The sequence below is a fragment of the Podarcis tiliguerta genome (assembly GCF_965153285.1).
Source record: "Podarcis tiliguerta genome assembly, chromosome: 3".
Lineage (NCBI taxonomy): Eukaryota > Metazoa > Chordata > Lepidosauria > Squamata > Lacertidae > Podarcis > Podarcis tiliguerta.
Window position 1 is genome coordinate 11,347,618 of NC_139536.1, and position 27,914 is coordinate 11,375,531.

The 27,914-nt window shown below is 39.9% G+C and overlaps 1 protein-coding gene across 5 annotated transcripts in view; it reads left to right on the forward strand.

Moving 5' to 3' along the window:
- Positions 1 to 27,914, forward strand: part of CCDC88A (coiled-coil domain containing 88A) — a 79,213-nt gene continuing 51,299 nt past the window's right edge. For all 5 annotated transcript variants that reach the window (XM_083432418.1, XM_083432419.1, XM_083432416.1 and 2 more), the window contains exons 1-8: positions 1 to 919; positions 1,026 to 1,126; positions 18,732 to 18,840; positions 21,758 to 21,827; positions 22,400 to 22,458; positions 23,194 to 23,277; positions 24,568 to 24,708; positions 25,876 to 26,045. In XM_083432418.1, the coding sequence (XP_083288544.1) occupies positions 857 to 919; positions 1,026 to 1,126; positions 18,732 to 18,840; positions 21,758 to 21,827; positions 22,400 to 22,458; positions 23,194 to 23,277; positions 24,568 to 24,708; positions 25,876 to 26,045 (797 nt within the window). In that variant the 5' untranslated portion in view covers positions 1 to 856. The remainder of the gene's footprint in view (positions 920 to 1,025; positions 1,127 to 18,731; positions 18,841 to 21,757; positions 21,828 to 22,399; positions 22,459 to 23,193; positions 23,278 to 24,567; positions 24,709 to 25,875; positions 26,046 to 27,914) is intronic.

Consider the following 27,914-nt stretch of genomic DNA (forward strand, 5'->3'; position numbering starts at 1 on the left):
TGGGGTCCCCCCCTACATATCCATCTCTACCTCTTTTGGCTAGAGAGGTGTCGCCCCCTGAGGAAAGCTGCCTCCCCACGGGTGGGGTGGAAAAAGCAACCTTCCTTCCTTCCCTTGCACCCGCCCCCCACCCCAAACCAACCTTAGCTGAAGGAGCCGGCGCCCTCCTTGTCTGCATGGGGAGGGAAGCGAGCCTGGCTTGCGGAGCGGGGAGGGATTTCCTGTGCGGGCACGCTTGAGAAAAGGGGGGGACTTGGAAAGTGGGGTGGTGGCTTGGAAGGAGAGATTTCTGGGCGACCCCCCCCCCTTGTCACACACATGCACGGGAGCGAAACTGGGTCGAGGTAGTTTTCCTTGGGATTTGCATGTCTTTGCAGTCTCGCTTGCTGGTGCGGCGGCAGCCCCGGGGGGAGAAAAGGAGCTGGGGGGGTGTTGCTGTTGTGCGGCTGGCTGATGTAGGGCTCTCTCGTAGGGTCGCTTCCTTTCTTTCTCCTTCCTCTTAAAGCACGGACAGAAGAGGAAGAAAGAGAGTGAAGTCGAAGACATACATCCGTAGGAAGCGTCGGGGGAAGGGTTTTTTTTGGGGGGGGGGAAATCCCTGAAAATGATCGTCGATGGCCTCGCGACCGCTCCTTTTCTGGACGAGGGGCATAATGAAAACCCTGTTGTCGCCGCTGCCCTGGCTACTTTTTGAATTTTATCGGGGGAACTAGCTTGGACGTATTCTTCCTGAACTCGTGGAGCATTTTACGGAATTACTGCAACGGAGGGAACCTCATACTGGCTTCTGGTTTTGTTTTGCTTTTCTTTCTTTCTTGGAAAATCCTGATTTGTTTTTTTTAAAAAAAATCTTAAGATGGAAAACGAGATTTTCACACCTCTTTTGGAGGTCTTCATATCCAGCCCTCTTGTTACGTGGGTAAGCATTAATTCACTATTCAGTGGCAGAGATTTCAAATGTGTGTGTGTAATTTTTTACTGTAGAGACCAAGACGAAGTATGTCACTGTGATAATTCTGTTATAGGTCAAGACATTTGGACCGTTAGCTGGAAGAAATCCAACAAACTTGGACGAATATGTTGCACTTGTGGATGGAGTTTTCTTGAATGAAGTCATGCTTCAAATGTAAGTTGTTTTATTGTATGATTTGGTCTTCTGTATGCCACTTTTAGCAGTTGGTCTAAGAATGCATTTATTTCTTGTGGTCACTTTTTCTGCTTACTTGGGAACATAGTTCAGTGCCTTAACATATTCCCAATTGTTTGTACTGCTTCTGGGTGCAGCTGTTTCCTGGGAGTTGTATATCCACAAGAATTCAGCAGAAGTGGGGAGATGCAAAATTGCTAGGCAGACGTAACACAGGATTCAGTCCAGTAAAGGGTTAAGTACTGCATCTGGACTGAGAATAATTGTACTCAGATGAAATGTTCAACTCTCAGCTTTTTATATTTGCCATATAAGCTCAGTATACATTTTAATGTTTTTTAGAAACCTTCCAGGTTTCGTCCCTCATATGTTATCTATGTGGAGCTTCAGATCCCTGATTTTCATCAATGTTTAAGACAAAATGCAATAGTGCTTGCAAACTGATCTTAATTTTACTTGGGAAGGAAACCCCATTGATTTCAGCAGTTTGTTTAAATGAAAGCTGCACTTAATTATTCTGTGCTGTAATATACTTCAGAAACACAGCTCAGAACAAAAGTTTGAGGGACATCTGTTGAGGATAGTATTTTGGTTCAATGGCATCATTTTGTAGTGATCATTACAAAGGCTAGTCTGTCCCCAGTTTGAATTAATATTGGAAAACCCAGCAGAAATGGATTCCTATTTTAAACCTTAATTTATGGCTAAGTGATGTTAATTTTTGTATCGTTCATATGGATGGAAGAGCCATATATTCATTCTATTTTTCAGTGGTGAGATATCTTAACGAATAAAGTTGTGGGAAATTAAATGTAGTTTAATAAGAAATAGGGCACTCCCAGAAGCAGCATGTTTCCTTTGGGATGAACATTGCCACAAGAGGTTTCCCCAGTTTTTGATGAAAGATGAATGTTACTAATGAAATTGCTTACAGCTTGCTGCTAAAACATTTTTAGACTACACAGGACTAAACCTAAAAGTAACATTTCCACATCCTGAATTGGGAGCAAACATGTTTTAGTCCTGTGTAGTCTATTGTACTTTGTTTGCCCAAGAGCTGTTGCTCATAAGCTAGTGATTCAACATGTGGAAATCATCATGCATGAATCAACATCTGCGAAAGATATGAGCAGCAACAAGTACTGTTGTTAAAACTTTCTGATTTAAGTAACATTCAAAGGGTTCACAAATTAAGGATCCATGCAGTTAATAATGGCTATGTATAAAAAAGTCTAGTATGAAGTCAGACTTCACTGACATGAAAGTTCAATGAATATGATTACCTGAAGCCAGAGATTACAATTTTTTGTTCTTTAATAAAGCTGTATAGCTGGATGATTACTTTCAGTATAGTCAGAAACATAATAGAATTTAGGATGTCATTCTAAAGACTAAGAGCCTTGTAATGTACTCATTTATTTATTTTTGCTTTTGGTACAGTGGAGAATTGGAGATGATCCTTTGGTAGAGATGGAAATTCTTTCTTCTTATATGGAATAGCGTGTACTATAAGTCTCTACCGTGACTTATAGTAGCTTGGCCACAACAGAACATTGTTTCAACTGCTGTGTAGTTCTACCATCATTTTATGAAGATTTAGATTACTCTTGGTACTCAGGGTGGTGGGCCAGTAGGATTTCATTCCTGAGAGTTATGAACCTAGGTAGCTTCCAGAATGCTTAGGCATGGTGATGTGTTTGGGATGGGACAGGCAAAGGTAAAGTTGACGCTGTTTGATGACCTGATTTGGATTGGAGGCTGACTGAGGCTGTTGAGAAAATAGTGCCCAGAAAAACACTTGTGGTCTTCTCTTATTTACAGTGGAGGATTTTGGCACTGGAGTATCAAGGGAGACAACAAAGAGTGGCAGAGAAATTAGTCTGCATCTGACTCATCATGCCACACCTATACTATAACAGTGTCAGTGATAGAAAATGCTCTCTTCTGCTACCATTGTGTCTGAATAAAGGCAGCTTATTTTTTGATACCATTTAAGCGGAGTTGCTTGGAGTAATGATAATTCAGTTTGCTAGCTGATTTGCAAAAAAGTCAGTCACATACAACTTGACTTGGCTATCACATTTAGAGTACAGCTGTACCAAGTGCTCATGTGTGGACATTTTCTGACAAAAAGCCCTGATTTAAGGAGAGATGCAAACTGCTTCTCTCTGCTGCTCCTTTGGCACCATTTTCTTCTCCTTCACAATGTGACCCCAGCTAATTAACAATCATACAGCAACTATGAAATAACGCTGCTATATAGATTATCTAAATTGGCTACATTTTATCCCAAGGTCAATTAAATTAGCACAAACTCTGAATTGGTATTGGGAGGGTAGCAAATATTTTAATCGGGAGTCTACAAAAGCTTTACAATTCCCTTTCAGGCTATGACATATCAATAAATTCTGAGAGGGGCTAGCTCATGGCCACACTGATTCTGTCACTGGATATGAATGAGTTTCCTATAGACCACTATGAGCATGGGGCAGAGACTTATTGGTCTGCTACTTGGAACATCAACCACCACACCCTTTAACCACAGGGCATTTTGACAAACCAATTGGCAAACTAAAATGAAGAACCTCAAGATGTTTGATTCAGCATTCTCTCTGTGTTGGTTCTATACCAGGAGAGGGTTCACTCATTCAGTGTTAAGTGGGACACTTTTAAGACAGGCAGAGGGTGAAGTGCTGCTTCATAGTTGCTGTATGATTGGGGCAACCCAGTCAGATGGGAGGGGTACAAATGTTGTTGTTGTTAATAATTAGCTGGGGGGCATCATAAATTGCATATTCCACTTCTACAGTTGACTGTTTCTTACCTAGGCTGTGGTCCAAGTTTTCCAGTGAATCTGGAATGGCATAACAATTTAGGAAACCCTTAGTTATCTTCCAGCAACTCCTGTAGTCAAGCTAGTGCCAAACATATTGCTCTGCTTTCCTTTGGACCACAAAAAAGGCTGAGAGAGCAGAGATAACATGGGAGGATAGCCACAACAGACGCTGTAATTCTTCAACAGTTTGACTTCACCCCCAAAGGCACACTTCTCCACTGTCTCCCAATACAGATGGATGCCAACCACAGTTAACAAATAATTTTAAGATTTAGGACAAGACTGCACATGAGGTTTACTTATAGTTTGACCTTGAGTACAAACTTCTCACCCCCAAAAACAGAAAGGTGGTGATGTGGATATAGACCTGGGACTCCAGTGTAGTGGACATGAACCTTTTGTCCCCCTGAAATAATAGAGGACTCCCCATGCCAACAATTTCCTTAGGAAATTTTTTCCCCAGGCATGGGGAGTGGGTGGCTGCTTTGGTTCAGGACCCTAGCAAGGTAAAGGGTTAAAGCACCACTATGCCCCATGCATTCTCCTGCATGCAAAGACAGGCTGTAGCGGATTGAGTGAATGAGACCAATAGTGGGTCTGAAGGTCAATAAACCAGTTTCTGCACATGTTGTAGAGGGAAATAAGGGACAGATGGGGATCTTCAAACTGAGGAGGTAGCCCATCTAGGAAAAGGAAAACTCTGACCCCAAACCTCCGCTGCTTTGAGGGACCAAAGAAAAGGCTAAGGAATAAACCTTACACAAAACTAGAGTGAAGTCCCTAAGACAGTTGGATGGCCCTTGTACGCCTCATTCTGGCAACTTTTGCAGCCTAGCTGGTACCAATTGTATGCTCTGATTTCCTTAGGACCACATCAGGCCAGGGGGTGGGTATGGTGTTTTGTCATGTGGGCAGCTTGGAACCTCCACATATCCTGCCCAGGCTTGCACCCCGGAGAAGTCACTTCAGTGTTCCTAATGCAGCAAAAACAACACAGTTTGACTTCATCCCTGGAGGCACACTCCATTGTCTAGGGTCCTGAACTGATAAGGATCATGCTGCTTATGCTGACAGTTCTTTGAAGGGGAAACCTAATGATAATTCCAGAACTGGGGTACCACTGTTGAGATTTGATGATTTTCATATCTGGTGGTAGAAGACATGGAAAAGGGCCTCTGCAGAAGATATTAATGATAATGGGAATGGTGCTCCTAATCAACAGCTTTTCTATATTTAGGTCAGATCATGTATAGGAGCTACTTTCATAGGCTCCAGTATCAAAAGAAGCTTGTCAGTGTACTTTCCAGTCCTACACAGATTCTCACTTCACTACCATGCCATGAATAGACTTTGGTAACTAAATGTAACCTTTCTCTGAAATTCAAAACTCTTCCAAATTCCTTGTGAAAGCCAGTCCAATAAAATGGGTCTCTTCTTTCAAGTAGCTTTATCAGCTTTTGCAAATCAGGACTTGAGCATTTCTCATGAGAGAGAGGACTCACTGTGCTGTGCTGTGATGAACAATACTCACAATCAATTCAGTTTCACAAATAAAGCATCAGCTGCAGGATATTCCAGCTACATCCCCTCCTTTATTGTATTCAGCCACCCTGGGATCAGAGGGGCTGGCTCTGCTTAAAAGCAAGAAGAAATTTGGAAGTTTTTAGAAACATATTATTAAATATTACTACTACTACTACTACTACTACTTTGGTGATCACTCGTGGCCGAGTGAGATTGTCTTCCATGAACATGGTCTTAACGGTGAGTCTGTAAGTGACTGTGGAGGCCAATTCTGGATCCATACATCCTTCCACAGTGGGGACATAGGTTTCTGAGTGGGAGTTGATGACAGTGAGGGTTTGCCAAACACGCCTTCCTCTTAGCACATTTCTCCCTTTCGTCCTGAGTTTGAGCATCTTCAAAGTCCATGACACCTTTGGTAAGGGTGTTCTCCAATTGGAGCGCTCACAGGCCAATGTTTCCCAGTTGTCGGTGTTTATACTACATTTTTAAAAAGATTTGCCTTGAGAGAGTCTTTAAACCTCTTTTGTTGACCACCAGCATTATACTTCCCATTTTTAAGTTCTGAACAGAGTAGTTGTTTTGGAAGATGATCATCAGACATCCAAACAACATGACCAACCCAACCAAGTTCATGCTGAAGAATCATTGCTTCAACACTGGTGATCTTTGCTTCTTCCAGTACACCAGCATTAGTTCACCTGTCTTCCCACGTGATGTGTAAAAAATTTTGGAGACACCATTGATGGAATCTTTCAAGGAGTTGGAGATGGTGTTTATAAGTGGTTCATGTTTCAGAAGCATACAATAAGGTTGGTAGTACAATAGCTTTGTAAACAAGCATTTTGGTTTCCCCGTGAATGTCCCAGTCTTCAAACTCTCTACATTTCAATTGGGAGAAAGCTGGATTTTGGCATCAGTGTATGCTGATATCAAAGAAAGAGTGCTGTTTAACAGAATTTGCAGCCAGTGGTGAAAGGACTAAATAGACGGTGATGATTTCTGACCTGTGAAGCAGGAAGTTTGGATGTGGAGAGGCTTATTCCAGCAGGATGTTGGGAACAGCTATTTTGTAAGGCAAGGCATGGGATGTAGGAAAATAGATGAGAGCTGTTGGAGGATGCTTGGTCCTTGAAGTACTCGGGGGCAATAGGGTTGCTGGTGAATATATTTTGGTATGCAAGATATGAAAAGGTAGCATCTTTTGATGGATATTTTTATTAGCTAATCACTGCCCCTTTGCACATGAAAGCAGCTGGGGGTAACTATAGGTGATATCCAGCTAAGTCATACTCTGCATAGTCCCATTGAAATCAGTGGATCAGAATAATTGTGGATTCCACATTTGTTTCAAAATGAAATTAATCAGCACAGCAGCAAAAGAAGATGTGTAAAAAGTAAAGGGACCCCTGACCATTAGGTCCAGTCATGACTGACTGGGGTTGCGGCGCTCATCTCGCTTTATTGGCCAAGGGAGCTGGCGTACAGCTTCCGGGTCATGTGGCCAGCATGACTAAGCCGCTTCTGGTGAACCAGAGCAGCGCACAGAAACGCCGTTTACCTTCCCGCCGGAGCGGTACCTATTTATCTACTTGCACTTTGAGGTGCTTTTGAACTGCTAGGTTGGCAGGAGCAGGGACCGAGCAACGGGAGCTCATCCCATCGCGGGGATTCAAACCGCCGACCTTCTGATCAGCAAGTCCTAGACTCTGTGGTTTAACCCACAGCGCCACCCGTGTCCCTCCTATTCCCTGTTGCATATACTCCTGCCAGAGGTGAAGCCATTTGCACTTCAGTAGGAAGGGAGTTCCAAAATCGGGGGCCACCACAGAAATGGGCCTTTTTTCATGAAGCCTATTGCCCTCAAGTTGTACCTCGAGTTACAAACGCCTCAGGTTACAAACTCCGCTAACCTGGAAAAGTTACCTCGAGTTGAGAACTTTGCCTCAGGATGAGAACGGAAATCGTGTGCCGGCGGCGCAGCAGCAGCAAGAGACCCCATTAGCGAAAGCATGCCTCTAGTTAAGAACAGTTTCAGGTTAAGAACGGACTCTGGAATGAATTGAGTTCATAACTAGAGGTACCACTGTATTACTGAAACTAAGGTATTTTAAATCACTTTAATCATACTTGCTATAACTTGAAAGAAATGGCTAGACTAATGATGTGATAGCTTATTTGTTGTGTGGAGGGACTTGAAGACATTGGATCTTTTACAAATGTCTTCCTCAAGTGTTTATTGATTTGAATATAATGGCTGTTAACAAACAGTCCAAAGCATCTGTTTAAAATATCATTTCCCCATTCAGTTGTTCAGTAAGGCTTTTCTGTTCCAGCAGCACAGATTTTATTTCTGTTATGCCATGTTCCCTTCAGTTGTCTACATTTCCCATTGTAGGTCACTGTTAGGGCAACTTTATATATTCATTCCAGGGCCCATAACTAGGTCAGTTGTGTTGAAGGCTCATATTAAGTGAGGCACTGACTGCATTTTTTCCCTAAGTAAGATTCCTACCCCCCCCCCCCACCAGTCTGGTGGTTACAGAATAAAACTTCAAACAATTTAAGCAATAAATGATGCAAACATAAGCTACAAAACAGATAGAAATACAAGTATAAGCAGGATATAGTCATGGCCATATTATTTTAAATTATAGCATTGTAAAAAGACACAAGGTTGGACATTATCAGTTACGGAAACAAAACCTTTCAAGAGAAGTAAAAACAATCCCTTTAAATTTATTTTCTTGCACCTTTGGTGAACCCTGAGGGGGAAACACAAGTTTTATATATATTGCAATTTCTATTATTTTTAAATAACAATTCTGTTGTAGTGGAAGGTTCTGTTAATTTCCAGTGTTGGAGTATATGTCTTCTAGCTGCTATTACCAGATTCTCTATAAGGTGTTTGATATTAACTGATATGCTGTGATCGATTGGGTTTTATTGATAACCATATTCTGAAACCCCTGGAGATTTGGGCAGGTTCATAAAATGTGTAGAAAATGTGCCCTGAAAGCCCTGAGCTGATGAGGGAAGCTACAGGAGGGGGTAGGTCTAGACTCCTTATCTATGTGTCCTTTTTCCTGTTTAAAATAACAGAGCAATCCTAATCTTGGGCTAGGGTCTGGGAAGGTCAGCTGTAGCCTTGCATGCTTCTACTGTCAAGGGCAAGAAAGTGTTGAGGGAGTTGGGGGCATGCCTCCTCCCCCTTTTTTTCTTGCTATGCCAGCTTCAAGCTGGTATAGCTGAGGAACCAGAGGATCAGACTCACATAACTTTACTCAGTGGATGTAAAGCTGCTGGCACACTGCCCTAAAATGGCATTTTAGGGTTTTTTCATGCTGAACAGCTGGCAGCAGCTTGCTGCTTGTTTGGGTGTACTGTACCTTGAGGCCTCTGACATGGGAGAGCCTCCTTCAACATAACAGCACTCCTTTCTGCCAATGGAGAGAAATTTATGTGCTATCATAATCCTCTCTTTCAGCCATAGACATGTGGAAAGGATTGTGGCCTTAAACCTTCTAAACACCTCTTTCTTTCTTTCTTTCTTTCTTTCTTTCTTTCTTTCTTTCTTTTACTTGATCAGAAAAATTCTATATTTAAGCAAATGGCATTGCTGCCATGACATCTATTTTGGCTCTAATGTTATGGAGGAAAATATTTTAAACAAAATAAATGGATAGCAGTGAAGTTTGCACTTACGGTTTCTGAGCAAAAGATGAATTATTTGTATCAGTTTGTTTCTTCAATTCACATTTCAGAATTTGTCAACTGGGATGAAGGAAGCAGTATTTTTAATTTTAAAGGCCGCTGTACACACATTGAATTTAAGTGACTATATTTTAATGCATCCTCTTAACTGTTCACAATTATGCCTTGAAAGCGAAAATATATGCACTTAAAAAAAAAAGCTTGTGGCTATTTATGTCATTTGAAAATGTTGTAAGTGGGTTTATTGTGTCCACTTGGCAATGATTTGCTCCTGGGATGCCTGACAAAATACATGTTTGTTTTTGCTTGAACGTAGTAAATAAAACAAGTTTGTTTCAGTATATAAAGGAGCACATGTAGTAGTTAAACTAAAATGTAACAATAGTGCAACTGTTTTCACAGTTTGTGCTGCTTTGAGGACACAGCTGTTTAAATTAATGTAAAAAAATACTTCCTGGAGTTAAATTTCTGATTTGACATCAAGATCGCACAATCTTCTTTCTTAGCCATTTTTTGTTATCAGTGATTCTAAGATCATTGCTATTTCTTTTGTCTACAAATGATCCTCAGATCATTCTGTCTTTCCTAGTTTTATGTCCTCCTTTATCCTCTGATTTTCATCTTTTTATTTAAAAATCCCGATTTACTTTGTGGGTTGATGTATAAGATAAATTTTCTTTGGTTTCTTCCCCTTTTTATTCTTTTGATCCATAATACTGGATAGTCTGTGACAGTAACTGTATCCACAGTTGTTAATATATTTGGTGTAGCCTGGTGCAGAAAATAAGGGTATAGGAAAAAGTAGTAAATTTTGTCCTTCAAAAGCTTTTTACCCTTAAGGTTTCTGTGGGAGGGTGAATTATTATTGCCCCCACAATGCATTGCAGGACAATGTACAATAAAAACAGCAAAAACACAGTTGAAAACAACACACACCAAATATATATTGCTATAGATACAGATATATAGTGTGTAGAGAGAGAGAGAGAGAGAGAAACCATGACAGAGACCCATTCATTCAGTTGGGAAGGCCTGTTGGAACAAAAAATGTATTCAGTTGTTTCCACAAAACGCAGATAGTGTTGTATTTTGCAAGGAATCAGGTTGGTTGGCATCCATTTGTATCGGGAGACAATGGATGAGTGCCACAAAACAGATGCAGCCATACTAAAGCCCTGCTCTAAGTCTGAATGCATCAAAGCAACATAAAATTCTATTTGGTAATCAGATATTCAGTTTTCTGTCGAACACAATCATCTTTATAACACACAAACTTAGATTTTCTCATCCCAGCCAGAAATCGGTCCAATTATCAGTTTTCACCAATCTGGTGTCTTCAACTGATCTAGACCACAACTCCCAGCAGCCCCAGGTAGTACTACTGATGTGAGTTCTACTTCAGAAGATAATGAATTTTTTTACCCTGATATAAAAGAGGCACATATATCTGAAGCTTGTCTTGGAAGTCTGATTTTGTATTTCAGCATGCAGCCCCCACATGGACCTCATGTTCCCAAAGCACTAATCTTTCTCCCCTGCTCCATATCAGCACCCTGATGGGGAATTGCACACAGCAAACGTTTTGAGTGGAGACTTTCCCCTGCCAAATCATGCTTTCTTTTTCATTCTCTTCCTGTATTTATGACTTAATGCTGAGACATCAAGCAGGAAGCACCTGAGCAGATGCACTCTAGCAGCACTCCAGACTTTATTTAGTGAAAGGAAATGTTGATAGTCAAAACCTTTTATACAACCATTTTTCTTGCTGCCTTTATTTTTTCTTTGTTTTTGTTTATGGAAAATGAATGCCTTTTTTTTTTAATTACGGTACTTTTTCCTCTTAGAAAACCTAAGCGCAGTGTAATAATAATAATTTAACATTTTCTTTGAAGTACTGTTTATAAAGGAATGGCTTTCTTGTATGTGTCTAGTGGCGTAGCTGTAAACTCCCCCCCCCTTTTTAAGGGAAATTCCCTTATTCCAAATAGGATTCCTCGCAAGAAAAGGGAAAAGTTGACAGCTATGGTCTAGTGGAATATTATTTCTTAAAATTGAGCTTGTGATGAGGTAGCTTGTATCATGAGCAGTTGCTTAAGGGAAGAGGATGGTGTCACCCATCCAAGCATAACTGTGAATGAGAAACTTGGCACATATCCTTAACACATCAGTGTGAACATGAGACGGCTCTGTTTCAGCTCACAGATTTCCTCAGTATTAACAGTTAGCGATGCGTGACATTATGTTTGCTTTCAACTTTGGCATCTTAATCACAGGATCACCCATACTTTCCTGCATGGGCAAATATACTATTAGAATGAATTGTGAACTAATATATATGTGATCAATTGTCACAAGCATTCTTTTGTCACTAGCTCTGTTAAACAGTAGCCATAGCCAGATATCTCATAAGAGTGCTTACTTTAGATATTCAGAATATTTGTGACTTTCTAGTACAAAACTACTCAGATTTGAAGTCATTTTTGTTGGTTTTCTAAAAAAACATTTCTTTCCATACAGAAATATTTTACTTCTAAGGTTCTAAATCCACAACCTCATAGAACTATGTACAGAAGGCTGTCAATTTTTCCTTTATTCCTGGGTGAAATAGCTGTATAACATTCCAATAGACGAAATGTCACAGAGCCATATTAGCTTCCTCTCTTTTAAAAAAGTTAAATCTGATAACTATACCACTATGTTTGAATCTTATAATACTCATTTATAGAGCTGGTTGAAATTGCTGATTGGAATGCTTTACTGATAGTTTTCAAATTATCAAGTACAGCCTTCATTTATTCCACCTGCCACTGCTTACAGTTTGCAAACCAGAACAGTTTAATAGATAAGTAATAACATACCAGTATAGACCCAGTGTGGAATCCTTTTCCAGTACAGACAAGTGCTGAAATGGATTTTGTGCATGTAGTCCATTTTAGACTTTCAAAAATTGACAAAGTATGTGTCATGTTCACAAAATATAAAACAGGAAGTTAGACAAACTCTTCCTTTTGAGTAGATATTGACATACCATTAGTTTGGCAAACGGGGGCATGCCGGAAAATATGGGACATTATAAAAACATAGTGACAAAAATTGGCCAAGTTTCACATTCATTTCACTAATACTTTCAGGAGGCAGTCCTTCAGAGATACTGAAAGACTATCTCTTTTAGGCAAAAGTCTTTTAGGTCAAGAGTTTCACTGCCAAATAAATACTTTGCAGTTATATAAAGGTAAAGGTACCCCTGCCCGTACGGGCCAGTCTTGACAGACTCTAGGGTTGTGCGCCCATCTCACTTAAGGAGGCCAAGGGCCAGCGCTGTCCGAAGACACTTCCGGGTCACGTGGCCAGCGTGACATCGCTGCTCTGGCGAGCCAGAGCCGCACACGGAAACGCCGTTTACCTTCCCGCTAGTAAGCGGTCCCTATTTATCTACTTGCACCCGAGAGTGCTTTCGAACTGCTAGGTTGACAGGCGCTGGGACCGAACAGCGGGAGCGCACCCCGCCGCGGGGATTCGAACTGCCGACCTTTCGATCGGCAAGCCCTAGGCACTGAGGCTTTAACCCACAGCGCCACCCGCGTATTCCTCCTTATAACAAACGTAAAGTTTCAGTGGTCCCTTTAGCAGTGCTATTTTTCTAGAAAAATAGGTACTTGAACTCACCAAGTTCACACTTCCCTGAGTTCCAAATAGAAAAAGCCCTGCCCTTTTGTACCAGTACTTGAAAGTCATAGTTAGAGTCTGAAGAGGGAAAGATGTTACAGCTATATCTGAACATATTCAGTATGATCAGTTTACTGTATTGGATTTTAGTATTCACCATGTATAAAATAATTTGAAAATGTATCTTTGCAGACATTATGAAGCATTGTTGAAATACATTAAAGTTTTCAGGGTTTTGATATGTAGAAATTAGTGACCTTCTGAGACATTTAAGCTGCAATTCTAATGATGTCTACTCAGAATTTTGCCCCATTGATTCCAATCAGTTACTCTGTGGTGTGGTTAGGCCTGCAGCCTTAGAGATAGATTTTCACAAGAGTGTTTCTCGAATGATAGATGTAGTTCGTATGTCAGTCTCGCAGAGCTATGGATGCTCAAGCAAATCATGTATTGTGTGGTTAATATAGGTTGTATTTGTACTATAGTATAAATATATATTTTTAAATTAATAATTTAGTATAAATGAGTCTGGTTTAATCATTAAGTGCCTTCATTGAACAGATGGCAGGAGAAGACACAACTGATTTGCTGTCTGGTTAGATTTAGAAATCTGATAGCTTAATGGCTTCATATTTATTTGTGATAGATTTTGTTGCATGAAAAAGATACCTAATCCCTGATTATGTGATGTCTGAATCTGTAGTTTATAGTGGTGATAGCATTTGAGAATAACAGACTCCCCTCTATTTACTATGCTTTTTGAACTAATGTATTATCATTGTGGGTGCTCTTGTCTGTTTTTCCTCCAGTTGAAATTAATGTAACTTGTCATATGTAGGTTGCTTTTAAATGTAAAATTGCTTAAGGCTATCTTTTACTGCTGGGCTGCCTATTGACTTCTAGACAAATTTGCCCTATTTTGTTAGGCTATTTGCCAGTGAAGCATTCTCATTTTCCACCTTACAAAAGGAGCTATTCAGATATGTAGGATTCATTGCCTTAGAATATATATAGTGTGACTTTCGAGATTGCCACTGGCAACTTATGTTTGTCTCATGCAGATATTTTTCTGTAATCCCATAAAGTGTAGGTCTATTTTTGTACTGGAAATATTTCAGAAGCAGTGATCCTCCTTTTTAATATTGAGAATATGAACTGAAAAGTTAAAAAAAAAGTAGCATCACATATTACACTGTTAAATTCAATGGACACCACAAATAAGTTACTATGTTTGTTTTGAGATATGTTTTCCCCACCCTGCTCTAGAGCATACCTCAGGAAGCAGTCCAAGATGTATGGAGGCCGAGGTCCTCCTACTCCTCTAAGTCTTCCTCCATTAGTGATAGCTTAGTAGAACAGCCATCTAGAGCCACTGTGATTTTCAATTGGTCCAGATGCACACATGACTCATAACCTGAAACATGGGTCCCACTTTCGGATTTTCACTCTTGATTAATAATTAATAGTGTGAATAATGCACATTTGCTAATCCTAAAATTACTAATTCTAAGATGGCAGTTCAGAGGAATATACATAGTGTTACCTGGACATTGCTACTACATCAAAAGCAGTGATTTTTTAAAACAGTATTGTAATTAAAAACAGATTTAAGTTGAAGAGTCAAGAGAGTGTCTGTGCAAACAGGTGAGTCTTCAAAAACCAGTAGAATTCCAATATTGATAGGGCCTCTCATAATTCAGCAGAAAGTGTATTCCATATATACAACTTGAATATTGAAAAAAAAAATGCAACATGCAGTGCCCATCACTGGGGAAGAGAAATGCCAATATAGAAATCACATAATTTACTTGAAAATTAAAGCAGTGCTTCTCCAACAAATGGAAGAGGAAACAAAACCGAGAACTAGACGAATGGGTTTCTTCTGCTGAGGAGGAAGAAGTCCCCTGCCGCTATTTCTCATTCTTAAGGTGATCTGAACTGTCCTAAGAACACTTAATCAGGAGCAAACCCTTTGAACCTCTGTAGGTTTTGTAACTTGATTCTAATACATGTTTGCAGAGAACCAAGAGCAATTATATGCATGTCTACTCAGAGGCATGTCCTGTTGAGTTCAATGGGACTTACTCCTAACTGTGTATAGGATTACAGCTTAAATCTACAGATCTCAGGTGGTGCCCAGAGAATTATCTAGTCCTGAGAACGGGGCCTTTTCTGCAGTGGCTCACTGTTTGTGGAATGGTCCCACCAGGAACACCCGCTTGGCACCTTCATTACATACCTTAGATGCTAGGTGAAAACATTCCTCTGCTCCTAGGCCTTTGGCTGATGAAACAAACTATGACCTTTTAAACTGTGGGGGGGGGGTTATTGTTTTCTTTGTTATTATAGTATGTATGTTTGTGTTTTTATACTGTAAAGTGCCTTGTGATCCTTTGATGAAGGGTGGTATATAAATTTAATATTTAAAAAGCAGCAATTATCAACACGTGTGTGACTGGGGGTGGGAAGCAGTGTATATGGTGGCATGAACAGGCTGCTTTTCCACTTACAACCAGCTTGCCTTCTCAGCTGGGTGTCAGTGGTAAAAATATTCAAAATACTTTTGGTTACATGTGTGTGTCACTCCCCACTGCGCCCCACCCCCCTGCTTGTTCCATGAGTGTAAAGAATTGCAGCCTAAACCTTTCTTTCTTAAAAACATTTGCACGACACCCTTTTAACAATTTGAGGCAGCTAACAATGTTTAAAGAGAAAAAATAGTCAATTTCAAAGTAAGTCAGATTATATAACTGCAGCTTAGATCCCAAATGTTTGCTTAAATAAGTGAGCCCTACATTTTTCCTGAAGGTTAATAAAGGGGCGAATTGCTACAGCTCTGCTGGGAACTGATTCAAAAGCCTGGGGCCACTGTTGAAAGGAGAGGGTGCAGGGAATAAATAGAGTTCAGTATTGTATAGCACCACACAACTGCACTTTGATTTCTTTTTTCTTCCTGCCTTATTGGGTAGTGTGTTGATTATTTATTTGCAGTTCTGCAAGTTTTAAGATTTCAGTTATGTTGGCCTTCCACTGGGATCAGAAATAATTGCTGCTTCCTACTCACATCTGCCAGACTCATGGGAAGAGCTTTCTTCAGCTGCATGTCTTGGCTTCTAGAATTTCTGTGAGATCCTTCCTTGACCGCTGCCAAGAAAAGCTATTTCCTCTGTCTAGCGGTAGCTACTGCTACAAAGACTTGGGCCTTCTGCTGTAATTGATCAGTAACAGCTGAGATGGTAGCTGCCTTTACATTTCTACTTTGATTACTACAGAATTAAGACTCTCCATCTCATCCGATCTAAAACAGGCATTTCTAGGTTGAAAATCTTTGCCAAAAGCCAATACAATTTACAACTTGTATCCAAATACTTACTGGTATTTGGTTTTGTTGTTTGCCACTGCTGAATCAGACAAAGGCCTCTGTAATCCAGTACCCTATGTCCCACAGCAGCAAACCACAAGCAGAACATGTTGGTGATACTAACTACTAGCCTCCGTCCAGTAGCACCTTAGAGACCAACTAAGTTTGTTGTTGGTATGAGCTTTTGTGTGCATTCACAGAAGGTACTAACAAACTTAGTTGGTCTGTAAGGTACTACTGGAAGGAATCCGCCCCCCCCCCCCCCGGACTACAGCAGACCAACACGGCTACCTACCTGTTACTAGCCTCCTGTTCTTCTTACCCACTAGCTACTCATCTGATCATGGAAGTAGCATACAGGCATAATGTCTAGTAGTATAGTATAACACCATGTTTTAGTTTTATGCTGGTTTGAATGTATGCATTATTTGTTTGCTGATGTTGTAAGTTGCTTTTGGGTTACATTTTTTTTTTGGGGGGGACTAATAAGTTTAATAAAGAATACTATCTCTTAGAGTGCATTTCCATCAAATATTAATTATATGAACACCCTTTTTTTGGTTCTACATAGCATCTTGTATTGGTACATACATACAATACATTGTATTGCTACATAGCATCTTGTATTGGGTAATAACAATCTTGCAGTGTTCTCTATCAGAAGAAAACTTTAGTAGAAGAAATATTAATCTGAATCTCATGACTGTTTCCATGTTGTGATTAATTTTAATACAGTGCTATGAGGAAGAGGGTGAAAGCTAGGGAGATATACTTTAAAAAGTATGTGAGGCTCTTCTTCTCTGCTTCCTAAAACCTAGAGCTTTGATGTTTTTAGTTATTACATTTGAACCCTTTCCTCCCTTTGTGGTAATGTTTCTTATAGTTGACAGGTTTTTTTCCAGAGTTAATTTTGGACACACACAGTTTCACAACCAGAAAAGAGTCTTCTTAAGAATGTGTGAGAACAAAAGCTACCCACTGGTAGAGGTGTCCCTTGTGTTTCTGCATGAGTTAATTATTCTGAATGTGCTTCCTGTTTGAAAGAAAGAAAAGCCAATAGAGTAGCTTGTTCCCATTTCCCTGAGGGCAACCAATTTTGCTGCATCTCTATCAGGAGCAATTGATCTAATTACACACAAAGCAGAGACATGTCAGAATTGTTCTCCAGTAGGCTACAGCCATTAATCACGCAGATGTAGTGGGCAGCCTCCTCTGTGCTGAGTACTTTTGGCAAGGCTGGCACTATGATTTTGGAAGCTCTTGGGGCAAGAGATTGTTGGAGTACCTGCTTATCAAGCCGCTTGCCCAGGAGCTTCCAAAATCACAGAGGTGAATTGATGCAAGGGGCAGCATATCAGATCAATTGCTCCCGTTACTTCCTCATCTGCTGCTTCATCTTGCACCAATTCAAATTTTGCACATGAAGTGGACCTAAGGTAAACTGGGGTGAGGGTTCTTTCCCCATATGCATAATGCATGCACTCAGTGCTTTTTGTTTTAGAAAAAAAAAGATGCCGGTACTCGTTATGAAGCTGTTACTTTAAGTGTCACACATTTAACATTTGGGGGGGGAAAGGTGCTGGGACTGCATACTTTATGAAAAGTAGATCTAAAAGGCTACGGGAAGGGTTAATTTTATGCCTAAGGAAAAAAGCAAACATTGAAAAACGAACTAATCTATGAAAGATTATTGGAGTGAATCCCAGTACACTTGGATGTTGGGTTGCTTAGATGGTCAGAGATTGGGACAAAGGAATAGGGGCACCATATTCCTTATTCATGGTATTGGAACTGGTAGGTGGGGATTGAGTGACAGGCTTCTCAGCACAATGAATGGATTGAGTTTCTCATATCCATATATATTTGGAGGCTGGCATAGTTTTAATTAAAAAGGAGTTTGCTTGGGCTATCCCTGGCTGCCTTGACATAATCATGGGATATCTCAGATTGTATACACAAATGTGGCAAGAGTCATAGGTCTTGGCCTCCCTGAATGAATAGAGGCTAGGAAGACTGTATTTTACTAAGAGGTCTTACCTAGAATGGCAGACATGAGAGCTGTGAATCATATTTTGAAGTATTCCCCATCTGTATGCTTGTGTAGCATTGTCCTTGCAGCCCTAGTCACAGCAGTGGAATTGAGCCTTTCAGCTAGTATTTTTATCTGGACTCCTGACACATTTAACGGATCTGAGAACACAAGTATTGTCTATCTGGCCTTCCTTCTTTGTTCTTAGCCTTGTTTGTTTGTATAAACAAAGTGCCCCCAGTATTGAAGGTTCTATAGATATGAGAGCACAGTAATATATCAAAGTGCTTCTATTATTTTTGCCGCCGCCCCCCCCCCTGCAAAAAAGTTTGTGAATCTGGATTATATTTGAGTAACTAGTAACTGGTCTTTCTCCTTAGCTGACACATAAATTTCCCTTTGTGAATGTCACCTAAATGAAATTTCTTTAATTTACTTTTATGTTTTATTTCAGCAACCCTAAGGCATCTAGTCAAAGAGTAAATAAGAAAATCAACAATGATGCATCACTTCGAATTCAAAATTTATCTATTTTGGTGAAGCAAATAAAATCATACTATCAGGTAAGTGATTTTTTTTTCTTTTAAGAAGCATTTGTATAGGTGTGTTTTGTGGACAGTGCTAAGCTAATATAGACACAATTGTCTAAATTGTGAATTTGGTTTGCTATGCTGCTGTTCTTCTCCTTTCCTCTAAGAAACCCACAATGAATCAGACTGTCTCTATTTGAAGTTGACAGTGAGCTAGTTAGCAGGTAACTTTAAAACATGATTAAAAGTAAACTGTGGTTTACCCAAAGAACTCACTGTGCTGGTGCATGCAGCTAATATAGTGCTTGCTTTGCTCTACCCATGCTCCTTCTGCTGCCTTGCAGCCGGCAAACAAGCCAAGAGATCCAAACCTGGCTACTATCCAAACAAACCATGAGCCCAGGTTTGAATGTCATGAGAAGCTAGAAATTGACTTGTTTTCTGATGGTGTGCCAACAGTTGGGGAGGAGCAAAGCAAGCTGTGTGCATTAGCATTCTGCTGATTCACATTTAACCAGGGATCACTAACACAGTGCCTGAGGGTGCCATGGGAGACACTGGTGGACGTGAAAGGTCCCTACAAATATCCACTCAAAAATCAACAGTGCATGAGAGACTGCTTTTCTCCTTCCTGTTGGCCGGGATTGGATATCAACCATGACTTCCATTCAAACAGCTGAGAGGTGCAAAGAGCATCTCTTTGTGAAAGAGTGGTAACTAATTTAGGTGTCTTGCCTCTCCCGATTGATGGGTGCATGTCCACATCTTTTTGTATACCTGTCATAGATGGCCATTATTTATTATTTCTGTAAAAGCACCTAAACAACATTCTTTTGAGTTGAAAACTATCCTAAATACAATACTAAAATTTAGAGGGCAGAGCAGATTAAAATAATTGATTTCCATGACAGGAGTGTTGTGATTGGAGTGTCAGAATGTTGATTCATCCAGAAGGAACACTTTACCTTTCTGGTATCTTCATGTTCTGGTATTTTCTGGTAGAACTAAAAAATTTCAGTATAATGGGTTATATTTTATTATGTCATACTCAGACTAAAACAATTGAAATTAATTGGCGTGACTAATGAGTCCATTGTTGTCAAGGGTCTGCCCTTGAGTATGACTTATTGGAACCAGCTGAATGTATTTTAAATGCTGTCTGATCCTTAATTGCTTGGATGTAGCTAATACTTCCATCAGCTCATCTTTTTCTGATAGTATTTTATACTATGGAACTTAGATTTGCTTCCCAGTAATGACTCAGCTTTATGTGTATAGAAAATGTAAAGTTAAATTCATTATATTAAATTCATTTCAGCACCTCGGATCCTTTAGATTCAGTTCTGTTGTTACATCATTTTGTTATCTACTTAAAATCCTATCTTGCTTTGAGAAGTAGATTATCAGTTTCTGCATAACTGTGTCAAAATATGTTGTACAACAGCTGAAAGAAAAGAGGGCAGCCCTCTTAATCATGCAGAACATAAATTTGGACATTTTTATTGAACATATGGCAAAATCCCTGTAATATAGAAAAACAGTCTTGTGCTGCCAAATCTGTGTATGTGTTAGCAGCTGCTGTGATAGGTTTCCAGATGTTAGAGGGAATACACACCAACGTCAAAGAATTAGGTACTGTCTAGACTGAGGATTTTCGCTCATTACAACTGCTGCACACTGGTGGCTGTATAGTTAGAACAGGTCAACTTCCATGAGATTGTTCATGGAACACATAAATTGTACTTGTTTTCTTTTTAAATATTTTTTTTCATTCCTGGACAACACTGCACATTCCAGTTGAAGCAAATTTGCACTATATCTGTAGTCCTTGTTGACCTGACTATTGTGATACAGTTCATTCTTGTCTGTCTGTAGTCTGCATTTTTAAATTTTCCTAGACCTTGATCAATGGAGGAAATTACTTTTATTATCAATTATATCTTGAATATGATACCGTTTTTAATTTGTTAACTTCATACTTAATGAGCAATCACTGGGTTTAATTTTTTTTGTCTCGAGTCTTATATGCACATTAAAGTTAACAAATGTTCATTTTTCATGTTTATTGTGAGTGTCTGGTGGACCTAATGCAGACTAGTCAGGTGGGTCTGAGGTTTTTTATTATTATAAGGTTACAAATTGTTCCTGGAGGAATGCTTAGTGTATGTATCAGACAGCCTCCCACATCAGTGATACTATTATTAATTCAATTTATTTGTTGTCTAATACAAAATGTCTCTAGGCAGCTTACATACATAATTAAAAACAACCACCAAGTATACAACAACAGTACCCCGCCCCCCCAAAAAAACCACAGAAAGCATGATGGTAGTATTTTCTCAAATGCTTGGGTTAAGAGGCGCGTTTTAATCTGGCACTGAAAGGATGTAAGTGTTGGAGAGTGCAGTTCATAGAGCAAAGGGCATCAGATGATGATAGTAGGGACTGGATACATCCAAGTCTAATGACACATTCCCTTAGATAATGGGATCCTGGGCTGAGAAGAGTTTTGCAGGTTGAAAGTAGCACTTGGAATTGGAATCAGAAGCATATGTGCAGCCTCCTATATATGCTTTAGACCAGGTACGGACTTTGGTCTTTCAGATTTAAGCGGCGCCTTGTGCAAGGCCAAAAATGGCCCCCGCCTTCCGTTCTGCTCAATTGACTAGATCATAGTTGTACTGCCCTGCTTTGTCACCAGGGCTCGGTACCCAGTGAGGCAGAAATGGTCACACTGCCCTAAATCCACCTCAAACAGTGCAGTCCTATGTACTAAGGTCATTGGAGCTTACTCATAGATAAAGAATTGTAGCCTAGGTATATGTTAAATCAGAAGTGAGTTTGAATGGGTGCTTCATTATTTTAAAGATATTTGTGTTTTTAGTTAACATATGGGTGGTGTGGTCATCCTTTGCATAGCTCTTGCAAATCTTTACATTTGTTTCTATAGGAGACATTGCAACAATTGATTATGATGCCTTTGCCAAACATCTTGATAATTGGCAAAAATCCCTTTTCAGGTAAGTAGTATATTCAGTTTAAAGCAGACATTCAGTATTAAGTTTATTTAGAACTCAACATTTGCATCAAATTTTCAGGTGTTCAAAGGGGTTCACATTCATTATCATATTTATGATAACCCTGTAAGGTAAATCAGTATTAACATAGGTGGAGACTAAGGATGAAAGGCAGTAGCTTGCCTAAGACTGTCTAGTGAGATCATAACAGGCAAGTTTAGAACTGAGAATTTCCTGATTCTTGACTTTGCTTACAAGGGATTGCATTACCACCCCATGCCCTAAGGGTCTTCATCAAACTCATAGTGGCAATGGTAGCACACTTCTGCATGGAAGAGATCCATCCACATGTATCTTTACCTGGATGACCTGTACAAAGAGCCCTTCAACACATAAAATCAAACTAGCCACCCTAAGTGATCATGGGTTCCTAGTGAAAAGGGTACTTATTCTTTTCAGGAAGAGTATAGCACCTAGGAGTGCTAGTCCTAGCCAAAAAGTAAAAAATGATGTTGGTAGTGTACAAATGATTATCTAAAGATGTACACAGTGTGCTCTTTTTCTAATATTTTCAGAACAGGGCACTGAAGAAGTAAAAAAGCTGCTTCTACTCCTCCTCGGATGTGCAGTTCAGGTGAGCTCTCAATTATACAACTGCTCATGATACTCACTTAAAGGTAGCAAGCTGCTTTATACCGAGTCAGAGTACTGGTTCAACCAAACTAGCAGAGGTTCTCTAGAGTGTTCAGGCAGAAATCTTCTCCATTCTTACTGGATATATGACAGCAATTGAAAAAGAAGAAGAAGAAGAAGAGTTTGGATTTGATATCCCGCCTTTCACTCCCTTTAAGGAGTCTCAAAGCGGCTAACATTCTCCTTTCCCTTCCTCCCCCACAACAAACACTCTGTGAGGTGAGTGGGGCTGAGAGACTTCAGAGAAGTGTGACTGGCCCAAGGTCACCCAGCAGCTGCATGTGGAGGAGCGGAGATGCGAACCCGGTTCACCAGATTACGAGACTACCGCTCTTAACCACTACACCACACTGGGACCTTCTGTATGCAGAGAGAGGGGAAAATGCTGCTGTTCCCAGGTCCTGTAGTTTAACCAATAATGGAAACAAAAGCTTTTGAATTCTTCCGACCACATGGAGGAAGGAAAAGAGGGAAGTGTGTGAATCTAGGAGGAGGCTAGACTTGTTCACATAGTTTAGTATGATGTCTGAATGTAACTGTTGTGTCTAGGTACTCAGTTATTGTTAATGAGACCTTTAGATAATTCAGTATGCCTAACAGATAACATTTTAGGTCTTCTTGAGCTATTATGTTTAGCCAATTGTAATGTTAATTTTTGTTAATATCTGTGTTTTAGTGTCAGAAGAAAGAAGAATTCATTGAAAGAATCCAAAGTTTAGACTTTGATATAAGAGCTGCTGTTGCTGCCCATATACAAGAGGTATTATCTGGTTTTCTACTATTAAAATCTTATCTATATATGGATTTTGGAGGCAGCCTTCCATCTTTATTATTTTTTATTCAGAAGAATATAAATTATAGTTACTACAGATTATAAAGCCAATATGCTACACAGAACACACTGTAAATCTCTGTAAAATTAGAAAAAATACATTTAAAATGTTTCTGAAACAAGTCTTTCTCATCTTTTAATACTAAGTGCCTACCCAGGTAACAACTTTAATCACAATGAATGAATGCAAGAAAAGGCGTTTCAGTAATTATAGGGAAGGGAGATTCAAACCAACTGATGAATTTGAGAGTTTATCTGTATTGTGATTTAAAAAAGAGTGTGAACAAGGGTGTGCACAAGATAAGAGCAAAAAAGTCTTGGGAGAAGAAGTTCATGAGTCAATTTTAGTTTCAACTTTAAAAAGCCATAAAGGTGGTATGCTAGAAAGGTGTTGTTGTTTAGTCGTTTAGTCGTGTCCGACTCTTCGTGACCCCATGGACCAGAGCACGCCAGGCACTCCTGTCTTCCACTGCCTCCCGCAGTTTGGTCAGACTCATGTTTGTAGCTTCGAGAACACTGTCCAACCATCTTGTCCTCTGTCATCCCCTTCTCCTTGTGCCCTCCATCTTTCCCAACATCAGGGTCTTTTCCAGGGAGTCTTCTCTTCTCATGAGGTGGCCAAAGTATTGGAGCCTCAGCTTCACGATCTGTCCTTCCAGTGAGCACTCAGGGCTGATTTCCTTAAGAATGGATACGTGACTGCTAAGAGTATTCAGATATGGTTTAAAGAGATGGTATTTTTGTTGGTACCTGTATTTGTGTTAACTACCACTAGTCCTTAATAGCAGTTGAGGAATTTTTCATTTTAAAAATAAAATGGAGTAGATTTTTTTCATTTGATTTATAGATGGCTTAATATTTTAAAAATCTCTAAGTGGTTTACAGTAATTTTACTTCTAAACAGAGATGGTTTTAATGTGCTAAATAAAATTATTTAAAAATAAGATACGCTGCTAAGGCTGTAATCAATATCTTCATTCTTGAAGGATGAGGCAAGTGAAACTATTCCCAACTCACTGGATTTTTTTAGGATTAAGTGATACGGATGTCAGAATGTTCCTTAAAATGTATTTAAGGTTATGAATCTTTGTTTCTTAAAGCTGACGTGGACTTCAAATCTTTTGCTCCACATTAGGTTACAGTCTATTCGCACATCTTTTCATAGTCTTATCATTGAAACAGCACAGTTTTCACTTTATTGTTATTTATCATATGCAGGTAACTCATAATCAGGAAAATGTGTTTGATCTCCAGTGGATGGATGACAGTGCTCTGTCACATGACTGTATTGAGTCTCTTCTAAAAAATATGGCATTGCATTTAAAAAGGCTTATAGATGAGCGAGATGAGCATTCTGAGGTATGTGTCATACTAGTTTTCCCCTTCTGCTAATGTATTTTTAGTTATTAAAAAAGTGTGTTAATTAGAAAAAAAGCCTGGGAGTATAACTGCTCAACTATTTTCAAATACTGAAATTTGATAGATTTGTATATTTTGTTGATGTGTAGGTACACGTAGCACTTTTCAGTGGTTATGTTTTTAATATTACACTTCTTTAAAAACAACAGCCAGCTTTTGCCTTAGTGCTGAAAATAGCTGGCAGCTAAAAGCAATAATTGACCTGTTTGCACATCACATTAAACCATAGCTTAAAACAAACTATGGCTTTAAGTGAATGAACAGAGTGCTGATGCACTCCTCAGAAGTTCACGTAGCACTCTTCCCCTGCTCTTACTGCTGCCATTAGCATACAGAAATATGATTTTTAATTGTCTTCTCAGTTCTCTAAACTTGAGTGGTATTGGCAGATGAGCATCTTGGCCTTGAAAAATATGGGTTAAATTCACACATACCTGCTTATGGACTCAGAGGCAAGAATATTGAAAATCAGTTATCTAGTGTCATGGACTGGCTCGATGCAGAGGAGTAGTGGGAGCACCAGCTGGGGAACTCCTTAAGGAACCCCCAGGAAAGAAGGCTCGGGTCCAGGGGATTGGCGGTGGGACGATGATGATTGGTCAGAGGGAGGAGGAGCAGACTGGGAGGAGGAGGAGGTCTTAGCAGCAGGAGAGGTGACAGGGTTTAGTGAACAGGAGGAATCTGTGGCAGAGAGCAGAGGGTGGCCAAGAGGCAGAGTGGAGACAAGCTGCTGAAGAATCCAGGGAGTCTCCCCCTCCTGCTGCATCCAACTGCTCTCCTTGAACTCACAGAGAAATGAAACAGGCAGAACAGAGAGTGGGTGTGTGCAGGCACAGCCTGAGCTTGCATGGGAAAGACACTGGGGAGGAGGAGTGAGTCCTAGTGGACACTGGGAAGGCGGGGACCTTCAGTCCTTGCAACTGCTTCATTGGGGCAAGACCTAGAAAGAGTTACTGAGACCAGTAGGCGTGAGCTGTAGTTTGTTTCCTTAAATAAAAATTTAACTGCCCTGGCCTCGGGTGACCCCCCACCCCCATTGCTGACCTATACCTAGCTCCTGCCCTGACATGCTTATGTGGTAATCAAAGATTTCATGTTGTATCTTAGACTATCATAGAACTCTCTGAAGAACGAGACTCTCTTCATTTTCTACCTCATGCATCAGCAGCACAATCACCTTGTGGATCTCCAGGCATGAAGCGCACTGAAAGTAGGCAGCACTTATCAGTGGAACTAGCAGATGCCAAAGCAAAGATCAGAAGGCTTAGACAAGAGCTGTAAGTACACTGTGAAGAGTGCTAGGCGGTAATGAGAAACTGTGGGCCCTTGGGGAAGTAGTGTAGAAATAGCCTTTTTTAGCTTGAAGTTTTATATTATTAATATCTGTATTATATATGCTGCTGTAGTTGGGTATCAGACTTGTATGGTTATATGTGGTTAGTTAACAGTTCATGCCTATTTTCAGTTCATATAGTTGGTAAGATGGAAAATAATGCTTAAAGTATCTTACATTCTTATAAGCACTTCCAAATTCACATTCTGTCTTATCTCAGTTACAATACTCCTAGGGTCAGGGTGTTTGAGTTGAACTTTCAAGTAAACAAGTGTAGATTTTGAATGATAAGTCACTTGGTGACTTCAATGTGACTTCCAGTTATATGAATGTAGAACTGCAGCATAATTCTGTTGTGCTTAAGCAGAGAAATATAAGCGTTTTTGCAATTTGGCTCCTCTCTTTTCCAATGGTGTATTGGTGGTTTTGCAGGAATGAATTTCTGGATGAGTTCAGTATTTTTATAAAAAGATACGCAAGCACTTTGCACACATATTCAGGCTTGCAATCATTTTTCTTTTCTGAAGGTCAGTATCAAAAGTTCCTTAGTCTTTTGGTGATGGCTTGTGAAGTATAGGCTTTTCTGCATAGATTCAGGGAAAGCATTGGAACCTGAGTTTGTTGCAGGATGTGGTCCCTATGTTTATTTATCCCTGTTGTGTTGTCTTTTGTTGTGGGTAAATAACTGTTTTAGATTAAGGGAGTATCTCAAAGCAAGGACAGGTTTACTGCTCAAAGGTCATAGAATTGTAGAATCGTAGAGTTGGAAGGGACCCAAAGGGTCATCTAGTCCAACCCCCTGTGAAGGGGGAGAGGACAGGTTACCCCATCTAGGTCCGTGTAGTCACCCCCCCCCCAACCAAGCCTCAAGACCTTTTGAGAGATTTTGGACTGTAGAGATTATTGGACCTTTGGAGTTATGCTAAGTGGCTACTAATTTAACAACCGTATCCCAAAAGATTAAGAGTAAATGTTACTTGACAAATTTGTAAGAAGTTGTTGTTGGTGGTGTTTTTAAGTTGGTATGTGGTCTGTTCTGTCATGCCCCTTCCTGTTCCATAGGGGAAGAATTTGACAATCCTGGCCTTAAAACATTTCTTGAATATAAGAATCTGAGACTGCTCTGAACTGGAGCTCACTTTTAAAAAAAATTACCTAAAGGGGGGGTAGTTGGAGGCAGAAAATGTCTATGAACAGTGGTTATAGAGGAACAAGAATTTAGGGCAGTACAGCTCTGGTACTTTTGTCACAGCAGGATGACAGCACCATCCTTGCCATGGTTGTTTTATGGTTGACAGCTGATCCTAATAAATTAGTTATTCTACTGTCTCTGCTGCTTTTGGGGATTTGTAATGAAGTGACAAAGCCGCCTGCACTTCTAGATTCTCCTTGGAGGTGTGACTGTGGACTTTTTGGTTTATGGCTAATGAAGGCTGTCATGAAGAGTGCCTACACTTTAAAATTTACCCCATCCCACTGACTTTGAAATCTACTGCCAGAAGCCACTATCTAAGTCTATTATACCAAATTCTAGGTATTTCTGCCAACCTTTATCAGCTAGGATTTTCAAGGGTCTAACTTGGAACTAGTCACCTCCTTTCTTCCAGACATTGAATATTTATTGGTGACTGACAATGAAGTAAGCCTTCTAAGTAAGATTAAACTTTGGATATTATACACTCAATTCTGAGTCTGCAAACAAATCGGTTTTGTGTCAGTTTTCCTAAGTAAAGGATTTATTTGCAAAATATGTGGCAAATGCACGATAGCTGGCAGAAGGTGACAGCCCCTGGTGGGGTCAGCTTAGGTTAAT